At 42.2% G+C, this 17,404-nt stretch overlaps 1 protein-coding gene across 1 annotated transcript in view; it reads left to right on the top strand.

Moving 5' to 3' along the window:
• WDR72 (WD repeat domain 72) overlaps positions 1-17,404 on the top strand; it is a 190,010-nt gene that overhangs the window by 14,917 nt on the left and 157,689 nt on the right. The window contains exons 2-3 of the mRNA XM_075273477.1: positions 12,868-13,032; positions 15,071-15,177. Of these exons, the coding sequence (XP_075129578.1) occupies positions 12,868-13,032; positions 15,071-15,177 (272 nt within the window). The remainder of the gene's footprint in view (positions 1-12,867; positions 13,033-15,070; positions 15,178-17,404) is intronic.

Raw genomic sequence — 17,404 nt, 5'->3', positions numbered from 1 at the left:
CTGTGAAAAGCCTCAATATGTATATAGCAATTTCCCCATAAACTGCAATACAGTTGCAGTTCATTCTGTACAACAAATTATGTACATTTCAAGGTCACTGGTGGGGCTAAAAAATTTTTTTAATTTTTTTTAAATAAAATAAAAATAAATATATATGTGTATATATATATATATATATATATATATATATATATATATATATATATATACACAGTGTTGGCCAAAAGTATTGGTACCCCTGCAATTCTGTCAGATAATACTCAGTTTCTTCCAGAAAATGATTGCAAGCACAAACTCTTTGGTATTAATATCTTCATTTATTTTGCTTGCAATGAAAAAACACAAAAGAGAATGAACAAAAAGTCAAATCATTGATCATTTTACACAAAACTCCAAAAATGGGCCAGACAAAAGTATTGGCACCCTCAGCCTAATACTTGGTAGCACAACCTTTAGACAAAATAACTGAACAACCGCTTCCGGTAACCATCAATGAGTTTCTTACAATGCTCTGCTGGAATTTTAGACCATTCTTCTTTGGCAAACTTCTCCAGGTCCCTGAGATTTGAAGGGTGCCTTCTCCAAACTGCCATTTTGAGATCTCTCCACAGGTGTTCTATGGGATTCAGGTCTGGACTCATTGCTGCCTCTTTAGAAGTCTCCAGTGCTTTCTCTCAAACAATTTTCTAGTGCTTTTTGAAGTGTGTTTTGGGTCACTGTCCTGTTGGAAGACCCATGACCTCTGAGGGAGACCCAGCTTTCTCACACTGGGCCCTACATTATGCTGCAAAATTTGTTGGTAGTCTTCAGACTTCATAATGCCATGCACACGGTCAAGCAGTCCAGTGCCAGAGGCAGCAAAGCAACCCCAAAACATCAGGGAACCTCCACCATGTTTGACTGTAGGGACCGTGTTCTTTTCTTTGAAGGCCTCTTTTTTTTCCTGTAAACTCTATGTTGATGCCTTTTCCCAAAAAGCTCTACTTTTGTCTCATCTGACCAGAGAACATTCTTCCAAAATGTTTTTGGCTTTCTCAGGTAAGTTTTGGCAAACTCCAGCCTGACTTTTTTATTTCTCAGGGTAAGAAGTGGGGTCTTCCTGGGTATCCTACCATACAGTCTCTTTTCATTCAGACACCAACGGATAGTATGGGTTGACACTGTTGTACCCTTGGACTGCAGGGCGGCTTGAACTTGATTGGATGTTAGTCGAGGTTCTTTATCCACCATCCACACAATCTTGCGTTGAAATCTCTTGTCAATTTTTCTTTTCCGTCCACATCTAGGGAGGTTAGCCACAGTGCCATGTGCTTTAAACTTCTTGATTACACTGCGCACGGTAGACACAGGAACATTCAGGTCTTTGGAGATGGACTTGTAGCCTTGAGATTGCTCATGCTTCCTCACAATTTTGCTTCTCAAGTCCTCAGACAGTTCTTGTTATGTCAGTCCAGGTAGCTGCAACGGGGCTAAGGGATTGCAGTAGGGAATCTCGCCCTGCACTACTCCCACTAGCTAACCCGGTCCCTGCCTCACGGGTGTAGGTCGGCTGTTCTCAGGCTAAACCTGACCCCGACAGCTCCTCTCTCACTGACACCGTAGGCCTAGAGGGAAGTGGGAGAAGGAATGCCCTATTAGATCTCTAGGGACTGGAGACTAAAGGGGGTCACCCCTAACGAACAAGTGAAGCTGCTACTGACAGGGACTGACAAGGGTGTGCGCTGACTAACAACACAAGCAGCACACAGGAAACATGTAGGAAAGGATTCCCCAAACCAATATGGGAAGGAACCGTACACTAGGAAACAAACACAGGGAAACTGAGTAGAAATCAAAGGATAAGGCAATTCACTCACACAGTCAATTATACACGGAGGGAGGATTGGTGAACACAGAAGGGAAAACACACAAACCAACTTGTTCACCCAAAACCTCCCAAAAACCAACCACGGAACTTCCTCTATCCAAGTTAACCACCTACTCCTCCTGCTAAGGCCTAGCTCTGTAAAAGCGACACTCAGCACAGAACCATGGGAGGCATGGGTTTAAATACAGAGTAGAGACCACTCCTCCCAGGTGCAAATGGGAGGACGGACTAATGAACCAGGAAATCAAGCTGCCTACCAACAGTGCGTGCGAGCAAGTCAGAAGGTGTGCACCAATACCCACGACACAAAATACTCCTAACAGGATCCTCCCCTCAAGGAGAAGACTCCGGATTCTCTAGGAGCATCCTTCTTCGGGAACTCCTTGTGGAATTTCTCCACGAGTCTGGGGGCTGACATATCCGACTCCAGAACCCAAGAATTATCTTCAGGACCGTATCCCTTCCATGCCACCAGATACCGTAGCTTCCCCCGAACATATTTGCTATCCAGAACTCGGGATATCTCATACTCCCCGGACTCAGAAACTGGTGGAACTTTAACTGGAGACGTTCCCTTCTTGGCCTTCTTTAACAAGGAGACATGAAACACCCGGTTTATCTTCCACCTTTTAGGTAGTTGCAGCTGCGCCGCCACTTCATTTACCATCTTGATGATCTTAAAAGGACCCACAAACCTGGGACTCAGCTTCTTGCTAGGAACCTTCAACCTGATATTCTTGGTGGACAACCAAACCATCTCACCAGGGAAGAACTGCAACTCCCCTCTCTTCCTATCCGCCTGGACCTTAGCCTGGTGCGACGCCCGCACCAGATTCTCTCGGATACGGGACCATACCCCTTGCAGCTTTTTAGAAAATAGCTCCTCCTCCGGAACTGGGGACGAAATGGAAGAAAATACTCCGAAAACAGGATGTCTACCACCGGAGCAAAAAAAAGGTGTGGTACCTGTGGCGTTGGAATCATGGTTGTTTAAGGAAAATTCTGCCAGGGGAAGAAAGTCAGCCCAATTATTCTGATTCTCTCGAACAAAACACCTCAAAAACTGTTCCACATCCTGATTCTTCCTCTCTGTTTGCCCGTTAGACTCCGGGTGAAACCCGGAGGAAAACGACAGTGTAACTCCCAACCTGCTGCAAAAAGCCCGCCAGAATTTAGCCACAAATTGCGGACCCCTGTCCGAAACGATCTCCTCAGGAAGACCATGCAACCTTACAATTTCTTTAATAAATGACCCTGATAGTGTCTTGGCACATGGCAGCCTGGAAAACGGGATCAAATGGCACATTTTCGTGAAGCGGTCAACGACTACCCAAATGACCGTGAAACCCTTAGACACTGGAAGGCCCGTGATGAAATCCATAGACAGATGAGTCCAAGGTGCCTTAGGAGGTTCTAACGGATGTAGAAGACCGTGGGGACGGGTATGCGACGCCTTGGCTCTTGCACAGACCGAACAATTTTGAACAAACTGCAAGACATCCTTACTCCACCCTGGCCACCAAAAATTCCTAGACACCAATCTCATGGTCTCTGAAACCCCCGGGTGACCAGCAAGAACCGACTCGTGACACTCCCTCAGTAGACTTTGTCGGAGAGTAGTTGGGACAAACAGCTTGTTTCTAGGTATCTTGGAAGGTGCAGCGTGTTGCGCTTCGATCAAGGCTTTCTCCAATTTCGTGCCCAATACTGCTACCACCACTCCATCCCCAAGAATAGTGGCCGGCGCCTCTCGTTCCTCCTCAGTCGACATATACCGGGATAAAGCATCAGCCTTAACATTCTTTGAACCCGGCACATAAGTCACGGTAAAATGGAACCGCGCAAAAAATAGAGCCCATCTGGCCTGCCGTGCATTTAATCTCTTCGCCGACCCAAGATAAACCAAATTCTTGTGATCGGTAAATACCTGGACTGGCCTTCTGGCCCCCTCCAGGAAATGACGCCAATGTTCGAACGCTAGTTTTATTGCCAGTAGTTCTCTATCTCCGATGTCATAATTCCGTTCAGAGGCAGAGAATTTCTTAGAAAAGAAGGCACAGGGATGCGTACCCTCCTCGAACTCCTGAGAAAGTACTGCACCCACCCCCACCGAGGAGGCATCCACCTCCACTCGGAAGGCCAACCTCTCATCCGGCTGTCTCAAAATGGGAGCGGAGGAGAATCGCTTCTTCAATTCTTCAAACGCGGCTAGCGCCTCTGGCGACCACTTAGCACAGTCAGCCCCCTTCTTAGTCAAGTCCGAGATGGGTTTCACAACCTCAGAAAATCCCTTAATAAACTGGCGATAATAGTTGGAGAATCCCAAGAACCGTTGGACCGCCTTTAGGTTCTCAGGTCGCGGCCACTCCAAGACTGCCCTGACCTTCTCAGGATCCATCTCGAACCCCTTGTCCGATAGGATATAGCCAAGGAAACATAATTTATTGACCGCGAACACACATTTCTCCAGCTTAGCACTTAATTGGTTAACCCTCAGGAGATTTAAAACCTCTCTCACTCTCTCCCAATGAGTCTCCAAATCCGGGGTGTAAATGAGTATATCGTCCAGATAGACCACAACCCCCCTCCCTATGACGGCACTTAGTACATCATTAATAAAATTCTGAAAAAACGCGGGCGCATTGGTTAGACCGAAAGGCATCACCAGATTCTCAAAGTGTCCTAGGGGTGTGTTAAACGCTGTTTTCCACTCATCCCCCTTCTTGATTCTCAGCAAGTTATACGCCCCACGTAAATCTATTTTACTAAACCAGCGAGCTCCCGTAATCTGGCTGAAAAGATCCGAGATCAACGGGATGGGATAGGGATTCCGCACCGTGATTTTATTAATCTCCCTAAAATCCAAACAAGGGCGCAACCCTCCATCTTTCTTCTTTACAAAGAAAAACCCCACTGCTACTGGGGACTTAGATGGGCGAATATGCCCCACCTCTAGACTCCCCTCAATATACTCTTTGAGCGCCTCCCTCTCCGGAATAGTGAGATTGTACAACCTTGTCTTGGGTAACACTGCATTAGGTATAAATTTAATCGAGCAATCATAGGTGCGATGTGGTGGTAATGTCTTGGCTGCCCTTTCCTCAAAGACCTCCCTGAACTCACATATTTCTTGAGGCAAATTGTCTATAGACAAAGACATCACGGATATGGGCAGACATCGACCATTACACCCATGCCCCCAAGAAACTACTGTCTCGGTCTCCCAGTTGATAATAGGGTTATGCTGCTTCAGCCAGGGCCACCCCAACACTACTTGTGCTGGTAATTTAGACAACAAGAACAAGTCAATCTCTTCCCTGTGGCCACCCACAATAAACTCCAGACCCTCCACCTGTTTGGAGATGACAGATTGCTGTAGAGGGGTCTTATCAATAGCCCACACCGGTATCTGAGACTTCAAGACCAAAGGACTCACCCTTAGTTGCTCGCAAAACTCTGAGTCAATAAGGTTGACTGCCGAACCACAATCAACCAAAATCCGGCACTTCTGCCCATTTACCCATCCATCAAGGGTCAACCCGGCAGTCTGAGTACAGGAAATATGCACACCTCCCTCCTTAGTAGGTTTTCTCCCCTTACTCTCAATAGACCTGGGGTTATTACCCTCCTTGGCGAACCATTCTCTGGAGGGGCACACCCTTGCTAAATGTCCCATTCCTCCACACACAAAACAGCGTACTGTGCGGGACCCTTCACTCTTGGGTCTAGCACTTCGCACAGTGGCCCCAATCTGCATGGGTTGGTCCCCCGGGTCCTCTCCAAAAACAGAGAATTGAGGAGGGCTAACCCCCCCAGGACTCTTGTCTCCACGCTCCCGGAGGCGCCGTCCAACTCTAATTGCCAGCTGCATGGCCTCATCTAGATCTCCCGGAACAGGGTGAGAAACTAGATGGTCTTTAACCTGGTCCGAGAGCCCTGTCTCAAACTGACTAAGTAGAGCGGGGTCATTCCAGTGTACTTCTGCTGCCCACCTACGAAACTCTGTGCAATATTTCTCTATAGCGTGATCCCCTTGCACCACACGTCGTAGGTTATACTCAGCCGTGCGTACCCTGTCTGGGTCGTCATACAGTAACCCCATTGTGGAGAAAAACGCCTCTACAGTTAGTAAGCAAGCTGAGTCGGCTGGTAACGAATGTGCCCAGATGAGGGGATCATCTCTCAATAAAGTAATAATAATCCCAACTCTCTGTACCTCAGAACCGGAGGAAAACGGCCGTAGCCGGAAATACAAAAGACAGTCCTTTTGAAATCGGAAAAAATCTGACCTCTTACCTCGGAAGGATTCAGGTAAGCTGACTTTTGGCTCCAGAGGCCGACCCACAGGGGCGCTACTCACCTGCCTCTGTATGCCCTCCACCTGAGAGGCTGTGTGTTGAGCCAACTGCTGTACTTGAGATACGCCAGAAGCTTGGATGGCATCCATTCGTAGCTTGATCCCCTCCATCTCAGTGGAGATCTGCTGCACCGCCTGGTACAACTGTTTCAGGTCCGTCATAATGCAAACGAACCTTTCCTTTTTTTTTTTTTTTTTTTTACCGGCTGAGTGTACTGTTATGTCAGTCCAGGTAGCTGCAACGGGGCTAAGGGATTGCAGTAGGGAATCTCGCCCTGCACTACTCCCACTAGCTAACCCGGTCCCTGCCTCACGGGTGTAGGTCGGCTGTTCTCAGGCTAAACCTGACCCCGACAGCTCCTCTCTCACTGACACCGTAGGCCTAGAGGGAAGTGGGAGAAGGAATGCCCTATTAGATCTCTAGGGACTGGAGACTAAAGGGGGTCACCCCTAACGAACAAGTGAAGCTGCTACTGACAGGGACTGACAAGGGTGTGCGCTGACTAACAACACAAGCAGCACACAGGAAACATGTAGGAAAGGATTCCCCAAACCAATATGGGAAGGAACCGTACACTAGGAAACAAACACAGGGAAACTGAGTAGAAATCAAAGGATAAGGCAATTCACTCACACAGTCAATTATACACGGAGGGAGGATTGGTGAACACAGAAGGGAAAACACACAAACCAACTTGTTCACCCAAAACCTCCCAAAAACCAACCACGGAACTTCCTCTATCCAAGTTAACCACCTACTCCTCCTGCTAAGGCCTAGCTCTGTAAAAGCGACACTCAGCACAGAACCATGGGAGGCATGGGTTTAAATACAGAGTAGAGACCACTCCTCCCAGGTGCAAATGGGAGGACGGACTAATGAACCAGGAAATCAAGCTGCCTACCAACAGTGCGTGCGAGCAAGTCAGAAGGTGTGCACCAATACCCACGACACAAAATACTCCTAACAGTTCTTTGGTCTTCTTTCTTTTCTCCATGCTCAATGTGGTACACACAAGGACACAGGACAGAGGTTGAGTCAACTTTAATCCATTTCAACTGGCTGCAAGTGTGATTTAGTTATTGCCACCACCTGTTAGGTTCCTCAGGTAAGTAACAGGTGCTGTTAATTACACAAAGTAGAGAAGCATCACATGATTTTTCAAACAGTGACAATACTTTTGTCCACCCCCTTTTTTATGTTTGCTGTGGAATTATATCTAATTTGGCTTTTTGACAATTCTTTTTGTGGTTTTCCACTGAAGATAAATTAAATGAAGATAATACCAAAGAATTTGTGATTGCAATCATTTTCTTGAAGCAAATGAGTATTATCTGACAGAACTGCAGGGGTGCCAATACTTTTGGCAAACACTGTATATATATATATATATATATATATATATATATATATATATATATATATATATATTTGATTTATTTGTAAGGGTGTCAAAGCATAATAAACTATATAAATTTTGGCTGCATAGTGAATGCTATAAAAACAAAATTCATACTTGTAGTCATCCATATTTATTTGTCATCCAGTACATTGTACAGATTTTTAAATGGTACCACCATGAAGTACAATCTGTTCTGCAAATAATCCGCCCTCATACAGCTCTGTGAGTGGAAAAATAAAAAAAAAAGTTATGGCATCTGGAAGGCATAGAACGAAAAATGGCTGCAGTGGGAAAGGGTTAAACAATAAGTTTTGAAAAAACCAACAAATATAATTGCATACTTTATTATTTAATTCAAAGGTAAACATGCAATATGAAATATCAGCTAATTTATGTAATGGGATTAGTTTGTAATGAATTCCTTTAGTTTTATAGTGAGTGTGATCTTGGTGTTATGGGAGAGAAATGTTGGGAAATTCGATGACTTTAAGAAGTCGTCCAGGTCTTTTCTGTCCAGTATTGTATAATGTAGTTGTCAGGGGTATTTCTGTGACTTGTATAAAGTGAATGACAGACAGCTAGCACAGTAGCAGCTGGGGAGGGATGAGTTGGTACTGCTGGAGTACTGACCAGGGAGTAGGTCTAAATCTTCTTTTCCTCATCGTAATTGGCATTGGAGCCCTGCCACTAATCAATACTGTGCATAACAAACAACTGTGTGAGTCTGAATCCATTTGACAGGAAACTGTTCGTGTTTAACAAACTACTTTATAACATAGCAGCTTGCTGACAGTGGTAAGCCATAAGCAATAGTTAAAGAGAGCCACACAGTTCCAAAATGCAGATTATAGGTTCATGGGAATACTGTGCCAATACTATGACAATACTACAATATCGATCTCCATTTTCTCTGTGTTAATTAGTTTCTTTGTTTAAAAAAAGGTAAAGATTTAAAGGAACGATCCAGACATACCCGATACACTCAGTAATGCCTAATGCAGAGCCTGGGGGGTCTTGCATTACATAAGGCTTCTCTATTCAGGCCAATTTCACATGGGCAGATGGATTCATGAGATACAGACTGGATGTTGGTTTTATTTCCTGGACCGAACACTAAACTGGGACCTGCATGCCCAGAAAAAAGTCATCTAAATGCTCAGAATCCCTGTTTCCCTGTGGACAGTAGGACAGTAGTCCCACTGGTAGTCAGGGACTCCTAGTATCATAGATAACAATGATGCTATAAATCTGGGTCCCGACTCACTGACCATTCCAGGAAATATGGCCAATATCTGGTCCACATCTCATGGACTGAATACAATTGTGCATAGTTGGCCTTAGGTTATATTCACATAGGGATTGCTTAAAAACTGTCATCACAAAGACTGTCCAAAATTAGATGTTTTTTTTCTAGGATTTCTGCAGGCTGTATTATATATGGACATAGCCTTTGTGTTATTCATTTGTACTTGACATCATTTAACCTAGAGTGTTCCTTTAAATGTGCCTTAAGCATGCTAACAATATACATAAGGGAGATTTATTAAGCAAGATGCGCCAATATTTGACACAAAAAAGAGGACAGAATTTATGTTTTTTAACACTTTAACATCTAGTTGACAGATTTGGAACATATTTAACAAAAGAAGCTTAGCTAAGACTATATTGACATATGCATCAGAGCATCTGTCGCAGATTACATCAATAAAAACACAGAATGCAACTGTTTTCATCTCAAAAAAAGAGGGACACTGTGGTGGAACTCAGTAGACCCCAATAAGTAATTGGGGTGCATTAGTCGTCACTAGAGATGAGCGAACAGTAAAATGTTCGAGGTTCGATATTCGTTTCGAGTAGCTCCTCAATATTCGACTACTCAAATCAAATATTGAACCCTATTATAGTCTATGGGGGGAAAATGCTCGTTTCAGGGGTAGGCAACGTTCGATCAAATTATACTTACCAAGTCCACGAGTGAAGGTCGGGCTGGATCCTCCATGCAGTCTTCTCCTTGCAGCGTCCCCGCAGCATCTTCCGGCTCTTCATTCACTCTGCCAAGCATCGGGCCTGGGCAGAGCCGACTGCGCATGCCCGCACTACAAGCGGACATGCACAGTCAGCTCTGCCCAGGCCCGATGCTTGGCAGAGTGAATGAAGAGCCGGAAGACGCCGCGGGGAAGCTGCACGGAGAAGACTTCTAAAGGTAGGAGAAGAACCAGCATTGATTGGCCGACTGTATAGCATTCGGACAATCAATGCTGGTTCTGCATCGAACTTTTAAATTCGAACAGCGAGTGGTACTCGATCGAGTACGAGTATTTTGAATACCGTAGTATTCGATCAAATACCTACTCGATCGAGTACTACTCGCTCATCTCTAGTTGTCACCACTGTGTATTGTTTCTTGTTTATGGTGAAAATGCAAATATAAACAGAACCGAAAAGGATTTTGGTAGATTCCTGACTTGGCGAAGTGCAACTTTGGTTGCCAGGTTTTATTGAATGTTAACCATAAGAAAATATAATGAATACTTTTACATCTTGCAAGTTGCACCAAATAAATAATGCAACATGAACCATTTAGATAAACTTTGAAAAATTCATGGAACTTTTACAAAACTATAAATGCACGCATCCTAGACTGCCGATAATTCTTCCCCATTATTATAGTTAGATCCTATATGGCTATACCATGGCTGTATCTTAATGAACAAATGCAAATCTTAGCTCCATACCATCCAGTTCTGCAAACATAGAAGAGAAATACATTATATACATGGTTAAAACGCTGACATGTAGGTTTTATTAGTATTGTACCATACATGTCTGTGTGATTATACAACACATGTTATATTTAATCTATCTGTATTACAGATATCTAATGCTATATAACACGTTGTCACACAGAGGCACCATAAAGGGTCATCCAAAGTACATGTAGCATGTAGTTATGTGCCTATGCATAATGTACTAGGCTTGAATTTAAACCAAGGAAATTGTATATGGTAAGTGACAATTTCCGAATAATAGTAAATTTTATCTACATACTGTAACGATCTTCTCATAAAAGCACTTGGAATAGTTTGAAAGAGAAAGATCCTATTCTATGGTATAATAAACCCACAACATTACAAAGGCTATTTTAGCTTTTTATGTTTTCTATGATAGCAGAAATCCAGTTTTTTATAGTAGTTATACACCCGTCAATATCTCTTTCTATTGCTTTTGGACTCATATTCACTTGAAACGTTATCACTAAATATTTTTCAATATGAATGGTAAATTGGTAATTATAAGTAAGTATTGGTGATTATTTATGGTTTATTACATTATTCATAAGCGTGACATTCTATGTGTCTATTACTATACTTCAGAGGACTAGATAAATGACGTGGGACAAACGTCAATAGGGGATTTTATTAACACTGGTGAGTCTTACAATAGTCTTAATTGATTCCCCGACAACCGCAAGAATCTCCAGAATTACTAAGAGGCTCCAGTATCATCGCAAATCTATGTCTGTCAGGAACATACATAGATTTGTGATACAACACAAAAACTGTTAGCCCAGCCCTTTATCTAAAATATGCGGCTTGAGGTGTGTCACACTGTGCACAAAGTTAAGTGCATTTGTGGCCACTTACAAGGTACATTCGCTTTAGTAAATCTGGAACAATGCAGAGAATTTTTCAATTCCTCTACACATTTACTGTGACATAGGGGAATAATATTGTGGTGCACATTTGGCGCAAGGCCCTGTTCTGCACCTCACTCGACACAATGTGTGTGCATTATAATGGAATGCCGAAATTATAAAGGGTCTGGAGCCTCATCATAAGTCATCCGTACCCTTCGTCTATCTGGACCTCTATTTAAACTGGTACACAAAATGCCATTTTCAATAAATTTGCCCCAATGTGATTTCTGTTAGACTTCAGAAAATCTTGGGCAACAGTAAATTTTAGCATTGGATATGAGACAGTAATAGTATATCTAGCACCACGTAAAAATCAGACCTCTCTTTTTTTTTCAGACCGCAGAGTATAATGGGTAAAGGCCATGGGGAGTTGACCAAAATAAAATAACTTTAATACTTACCTTTCGCCGCTACTTCTCGGGCATCTTCACAGCATCCGACACTGCCCTGACATGCACCCAGGGTCATGGCTGAGGCCTGAGACTGGGCCACCAGTCGTCATATTGTCAGTCACAAATTGGATTGGTTCATACCAAACTTGTTGGTCCTGAAACAAATTTTTAACTCATGCCACCCAGACCTAAAATGTGAGGTTCGCCCTTCTCTAATGTGGATTTATTGGTATGTTTGACGGATGTGCTAGGATCTTTCCTGCTGTATATGGCAAATGGAGATTGAAAAACGTAGAGCTGGAGTGATAACAGAGGAAAGGCATATGAATGCGAAAAGATGCTCCAGAATTGTTACGGCATAGGGAGTGCAAGCATTAAAGCGAGTCTTTCACCACAACCCAGCTTTTCAGCCCAGCCTGTCTAAGGTCACCTCTATCAAACAGCATTCTCTCTGTGTGAATGAATTCTTTTGTTGCCAAGATTTATCCTTTATTTGTCAGTATACAAGTGAGCTCCTTGGACCAATGACGACATTGCTATTGCTCCAGAGGTAAGCAGCAATGGCCTCATTGTTTCCAATAGCTCATTTCCATATTGATAAAAACTTCGGTTTGTCAGCAATGGAGGCACCAATTCAAAAGGGAAAAAATTTGCTTAATTTAGGAGACCCTGACCCATTTACTACCTTTAACTAAAGCAGACCTGTCAGAAGAGTTGACCAATCATCTATAATATCATGCTGGGGAGTTCTTTTTACGGCACCGCCATGGCACATATACATATATACCATTATTTTCCCCCAAAGGTTGTGTACATCTACAAACAAATCTGGTGCTTTGGTTACCTTTTCCAGCAATTATCATTTTCTAGACAATTTCGAAACATTTGATTTAAGCATAAAAGACATATTAAATCTATCCCATGCTGCCTGTCTACTCCTTTTTTTTGGAATAAGTAATGAAGTTGAGCTTTATATGCAGGGAAAATTTAAGCAGGACCCAAATAGCTTTGCAACCAAGAGCTTGTACCCTTCATTCAGTTGGCCAATGGGGGCATAGTTGCACTCCAATTTTCAATTGAGTTTTCTAGTTTTTGATAAACATATAACATGTTCTTGATCAGGTGCTAATATAATGTTTCATTATCAAATGCAGGTCAAGTTCATGATGAAGAGTACTACCCAAGCTGTGGCCTTATGGGGGAATCGGGCTCCTTCTCACAGTATAACAGCCATGATGATCACTGATGATCAGAAAACAATTGTCACTGGAAGTCTGGAGGGGCAGATATGTCTTTGGCATTTGTCAATAGACATGAAGGTTTGTAAAAGAAAGTTTATTCTATATTCTATGTAGAGGCAACCGGAAAACTTATTAGTAATAAAACACAATCAGCAAGAAAAGTTTGTAGCATAGAAGGGAACAAACGTAGCTGTATATTCTCATGTCAAGGCAATTTATATACCGTCAATATTAAGAGTGGAATTTACAAACCAGTTTTTGCATAGGCATTCTGTTGTGGCTTTCCATTTCTGATTAGACGCAGATGAATGTGTCTAATCAGCAGGGAGTCTCGAGCCGTCAAATCTGAAACTGAACCAGCCGCCAAATCCGCGGCAAGATCAAACAGGGCACTGATTTTTTTTTTTCAGCTTCCTGCTGTGATCTCTGTCTCCCATTGAAAACAAGTGAATGTGTGCTTACACAGAAAACTTTCTCTAAACTTAGGATCTCACCTGTTATCCCATACTACCCTCATGCAGCATCAGAGGTTTTAAGAACCATTTTAAAGAGGACCTTTCATGGGTTTGGGGCACAGGCAGTTTTATATACTGCTGGAAAGCCGACAGTGCACTGAATTCAGCGCACTGTCGGCTTTCCTGATCTGTGCCCCGGGTGCCGATACCATAGCTCTTTACAGTCAGAAGGGCATTCCTGACAGTTTGTCAGGAACATCCTTCTTCACAACAGCACCTATAGTGCTGTACTGTGGGAGCGGGGAGGAACACCCCCTCCCCTCCTGATAATACTCGTCTATGGACAAGTACTGTGAGGAGAGGGAGGGGGCGTGACACTCTTATTGGTTTAGGTTATATTTTGGATCTGACAAACTCCATTTAACATTACAGATCTTCATTAAATAAACATTACGGAACACTGCAACTTAACTTTTTTCAAGGGCTTCAATGACTATTGTTGTATGGTATCACGGGACTGCAAGTTATCAGGTTAAAGATTAACCCTAAAGATAAAGCCTAAAGATAAAGCCTATGTATACTTGATAAAGCCTATGTATACTTGATTTACATTTTAATATTGATATCCTAAAAAAGCTAAAAAGAGTTTAAGTATCTTACAAAGAGCATATTGTGACCATTTTTGCAGAATCTTCATATGTACCTTCCCTTTATACTATAATAACAGAGGAATTTTTGTTGCACAGTAGTTTTATTGATCAGCTGAACTAGGAAGCCGCATCTTCTCATTTGGACACTGTTTGGAGTTTTAGGAAACTCATATTAATAAATAATAGTTTCCTATTAGAAGTACATCTGGCATCAGTGATCTGGAATTCTGTCATTTAGGTCTTGGTTTGACCAGCTGAATTGTAATTACATGAGAATACTGACTGAGTCTTTCTGGAATGAGAGAATCAGCCTTAGAAGAGTATAATTTTATGGTTCACATCTCTTAAATCAGACGTATATGGCCCAATGGGCCTCAGAGTTTGAATGTGTGTCTTATTGTGGATGGTGGGATAACTAGTAGTATTATAGAGACAAAGCAATAGTTTTAACTAACCAGTCAACACAGCCTTAAGACTAGGGCTAGAGTGACTTTGGGCACGATCCCCATCACTGTTACTTATATTAGTTACTCATGTTGCTCATGTTAGTGAATGGAGATGCATTGCAACTCTGAGAGTGCCCCAACCCTGACTTCTAGAGGTAAAATGATTGGACATTGCTCAATTTTTTTTTGCAACTAGAAATTGTGCCAACCTCCCCGTCATAATTCAACTTTAACATGAGTGAAATAGCTGCAGGGTATCCAGTGAACTATGGCCATGCCACAGAAGTTGTGGCCAAATTCTTCATGTAGCCTTAGCCTTATAAGCCCATTAAGGAGGTTTCTCGGGTGAAGAGCAGGGCTCTGACACCGGGGACAGCCACAGATCAGCTGATCAATATCCACATGGTGCTATCTCTTCTGCTGATGAATAGGGGTGTTGGGTGTTGGACCCCCACCAATCTATTATTTGAACTTTGTGTGATGAATTTGATATTGATGTCTGCAGAAACCCCCTTTAATGCCTTTGACTATTACTTTCCTATTAAGTATTTTTCTTAATTTTCAGGTTACATCCAAAGCAATTCTGTTTGGCCATACTGCTCCTATTACATGCTTAGCAAAGGCCAGAGAATTCGAAAAACAACCCTACGTGGTTAGCGCATCAGAAAGTGGGTAAGTGTGAGACTACTTTGTACATAAATGGACATAAGTAAAAAGTACTTAAAATATTATAAGCACAAATATTGCTCAAATGATAAAAATAATAAAAATAAATTAAATTGAAAAAAAATATTTAAATATTTGGCTTTATACTCATATTATGCACAAAAAGAAGAGCTCTATCATTTTAAGAGTGGATGGGAACATTAGATTTGCCAAAGATAGTGGGGGAGATTCATTCAAAAAATGTGCAAGTGTAGAATACACTGTGTAATATTCTAAACACTAGGGTTGAGCCGATCTTGACTTTTCAGGATCGATTTTTAAAATCCGATTTCCGATCATTTTTCATTCGAACCCAATTTCGATCCCAATGCAAGTCAATGGGATTTTTTTATTAATCGGAGATCGGATTTTAAAAGCAATCCTATTCACTATACAGCATGGAATCTAGCAATTGAACACTTTAATTGTTAGAATCCACGCTGTGTAGTGAATCACTAAGTAGCCAGAGGTGGCTGCTCCGGTGTTCTTCTTCGCCTCGCTGCCGCTCCACGCTGCTCTTCTTGCTTCGCTTCCCCCTGCCTCCCAGGTTAGGAGAGTGTGGGCGGATTAGGAGAGTGTGGGCTGGTACTGGGAGGGGAGACGTCACGTCTCCCCACCGTGTACCCGCCCACACTCTCCTAAGCCACAAGCCCCGCCTTCCTAGCTCTTTAAACACTAACCTGGGAGGCGGGGCAGTGAGGCAAGAAAAACAGCGTGGAGCAGCAGCGAGGCGAAGAAGAACATTGGGGCAGGAGCAGCCATCTCTGGAGGTAAGTAGCTACTAGAGATGTTAGTTTAGTCTCCCATTAGAATGAATGGAGGCAACCGGCACACAGGGGGTTAAGGCTGTGTGCCGGCTGCTTCCATTCATTTCTATGGAACCGCAGCGGAGCCTTCACACTGAGTATACACTATATACTCAGTGTGAAGGCTAAGCAAAGCATTGTGGGAAATAGTACCGATCTCGATCCCACCTAAAAAGATTGTGTTCGGAATTCCGACCGCAATCGTGAAATTTTCTCGAACGCCGATTGGAATCCGATCTTTTCTGGACACGATCGCTCAACCCTACCAAAACACTTGTTACACCTATTTGTACAGTTGCAAAAGTGTTTAGGAAAGAGGTATGACTAATAGAAGTCATAAAATATTCAACATTTCTTATGTGCCAATATATGCACATTTATTTAACCAAAATATTGGCATGTACAGTATACTTTGAAAGCATGGAAATCTCTAGAGGCCCCAAATCACACTGTTTTCATTGAAATACTCAAGAATAGCATCTTTTAGAAAACTATCAATAACATTAAGGACCTATTACATTGGCCGATACTACCCAGGGTGACCACTGATCCATGAGTAACACATATAAGCACCTTGTTATAAGCATTAGATTAAATAGGGCAGTTATCAGGAAAGAGTATTCCCAAGAACACTTATTCCCAATAAGTAGTTTACTTATCTTGTCATGCAATAGGGCTTTTACCCAAAATACAGGTTAGCATTTAATTATTTCTGTTCTTCTGCTCTGTCAGCAAAAATCAGTCATATTGGGTTAGTCATATTGGGTCGGATTCCTGTCGTTGAGTCTATCATTTTTGACAAAATTTGTAGCTCAGATGCCATTATGTGTGGCATTTTTGACAGAATCTGTAACACCAGTGTGGTAAAGCCATAGTGCATATTTATCATTCTATAATGTCTATGCCACTATATGCATTGTTATCCAACACATCAGCTGAGTTGCAGGGACTCTTCCCTCTAATAAATAAAATAAAACAAAGATATTGGCCAGTGCACCCTTATGTGTAGTCATATATTTTCTATAGGCAATAGGAGTTACATATAGAGTTCCGTAACATAATTTCCATATTAGTCACATTATGAAAAACGGTAAGTAGAAAAGTCCTTTTTATGGTATACATCTAGGAAAGGGTCATATTCTGTAACCATAACTATATTATGAAAAAAAAAAAAAAAAAAAATCAACCATCCATCTGCACTGATAATCAGACACATCTAAATATAAGAGTAAAGTAACATATTTTTATGAATCTAAAACCTGGCATATCTTTTCCTTTAGCACTATATGGAACCCATCACATTATAGAGATACAAGATAAATGGAATTTGATTGTATATTAATAAAACTTTTTCCTTTATGGCTAGTATTGCATAGCAGTTATGTTAG

This window comes from Leptodactylus fuscus, chromosome 5, assembly GCF_031893055.1.
Source record: "Leptodactylus fuscus isolate aLepFus1 chromosome 5, aLepFus1.hap2, whole genome shotgun sequence".
NCBI classification, from domain to species: domain Eukaryota; kingdom Metazoa; phylum Chordata; class Amphibia; order Anura; family Leptodactylidae; genus Leptodactylus; species Leptodactylus fuscus.
This window is presented reverse-complemented; position numbering and strand designations above follow the sequence as displayed.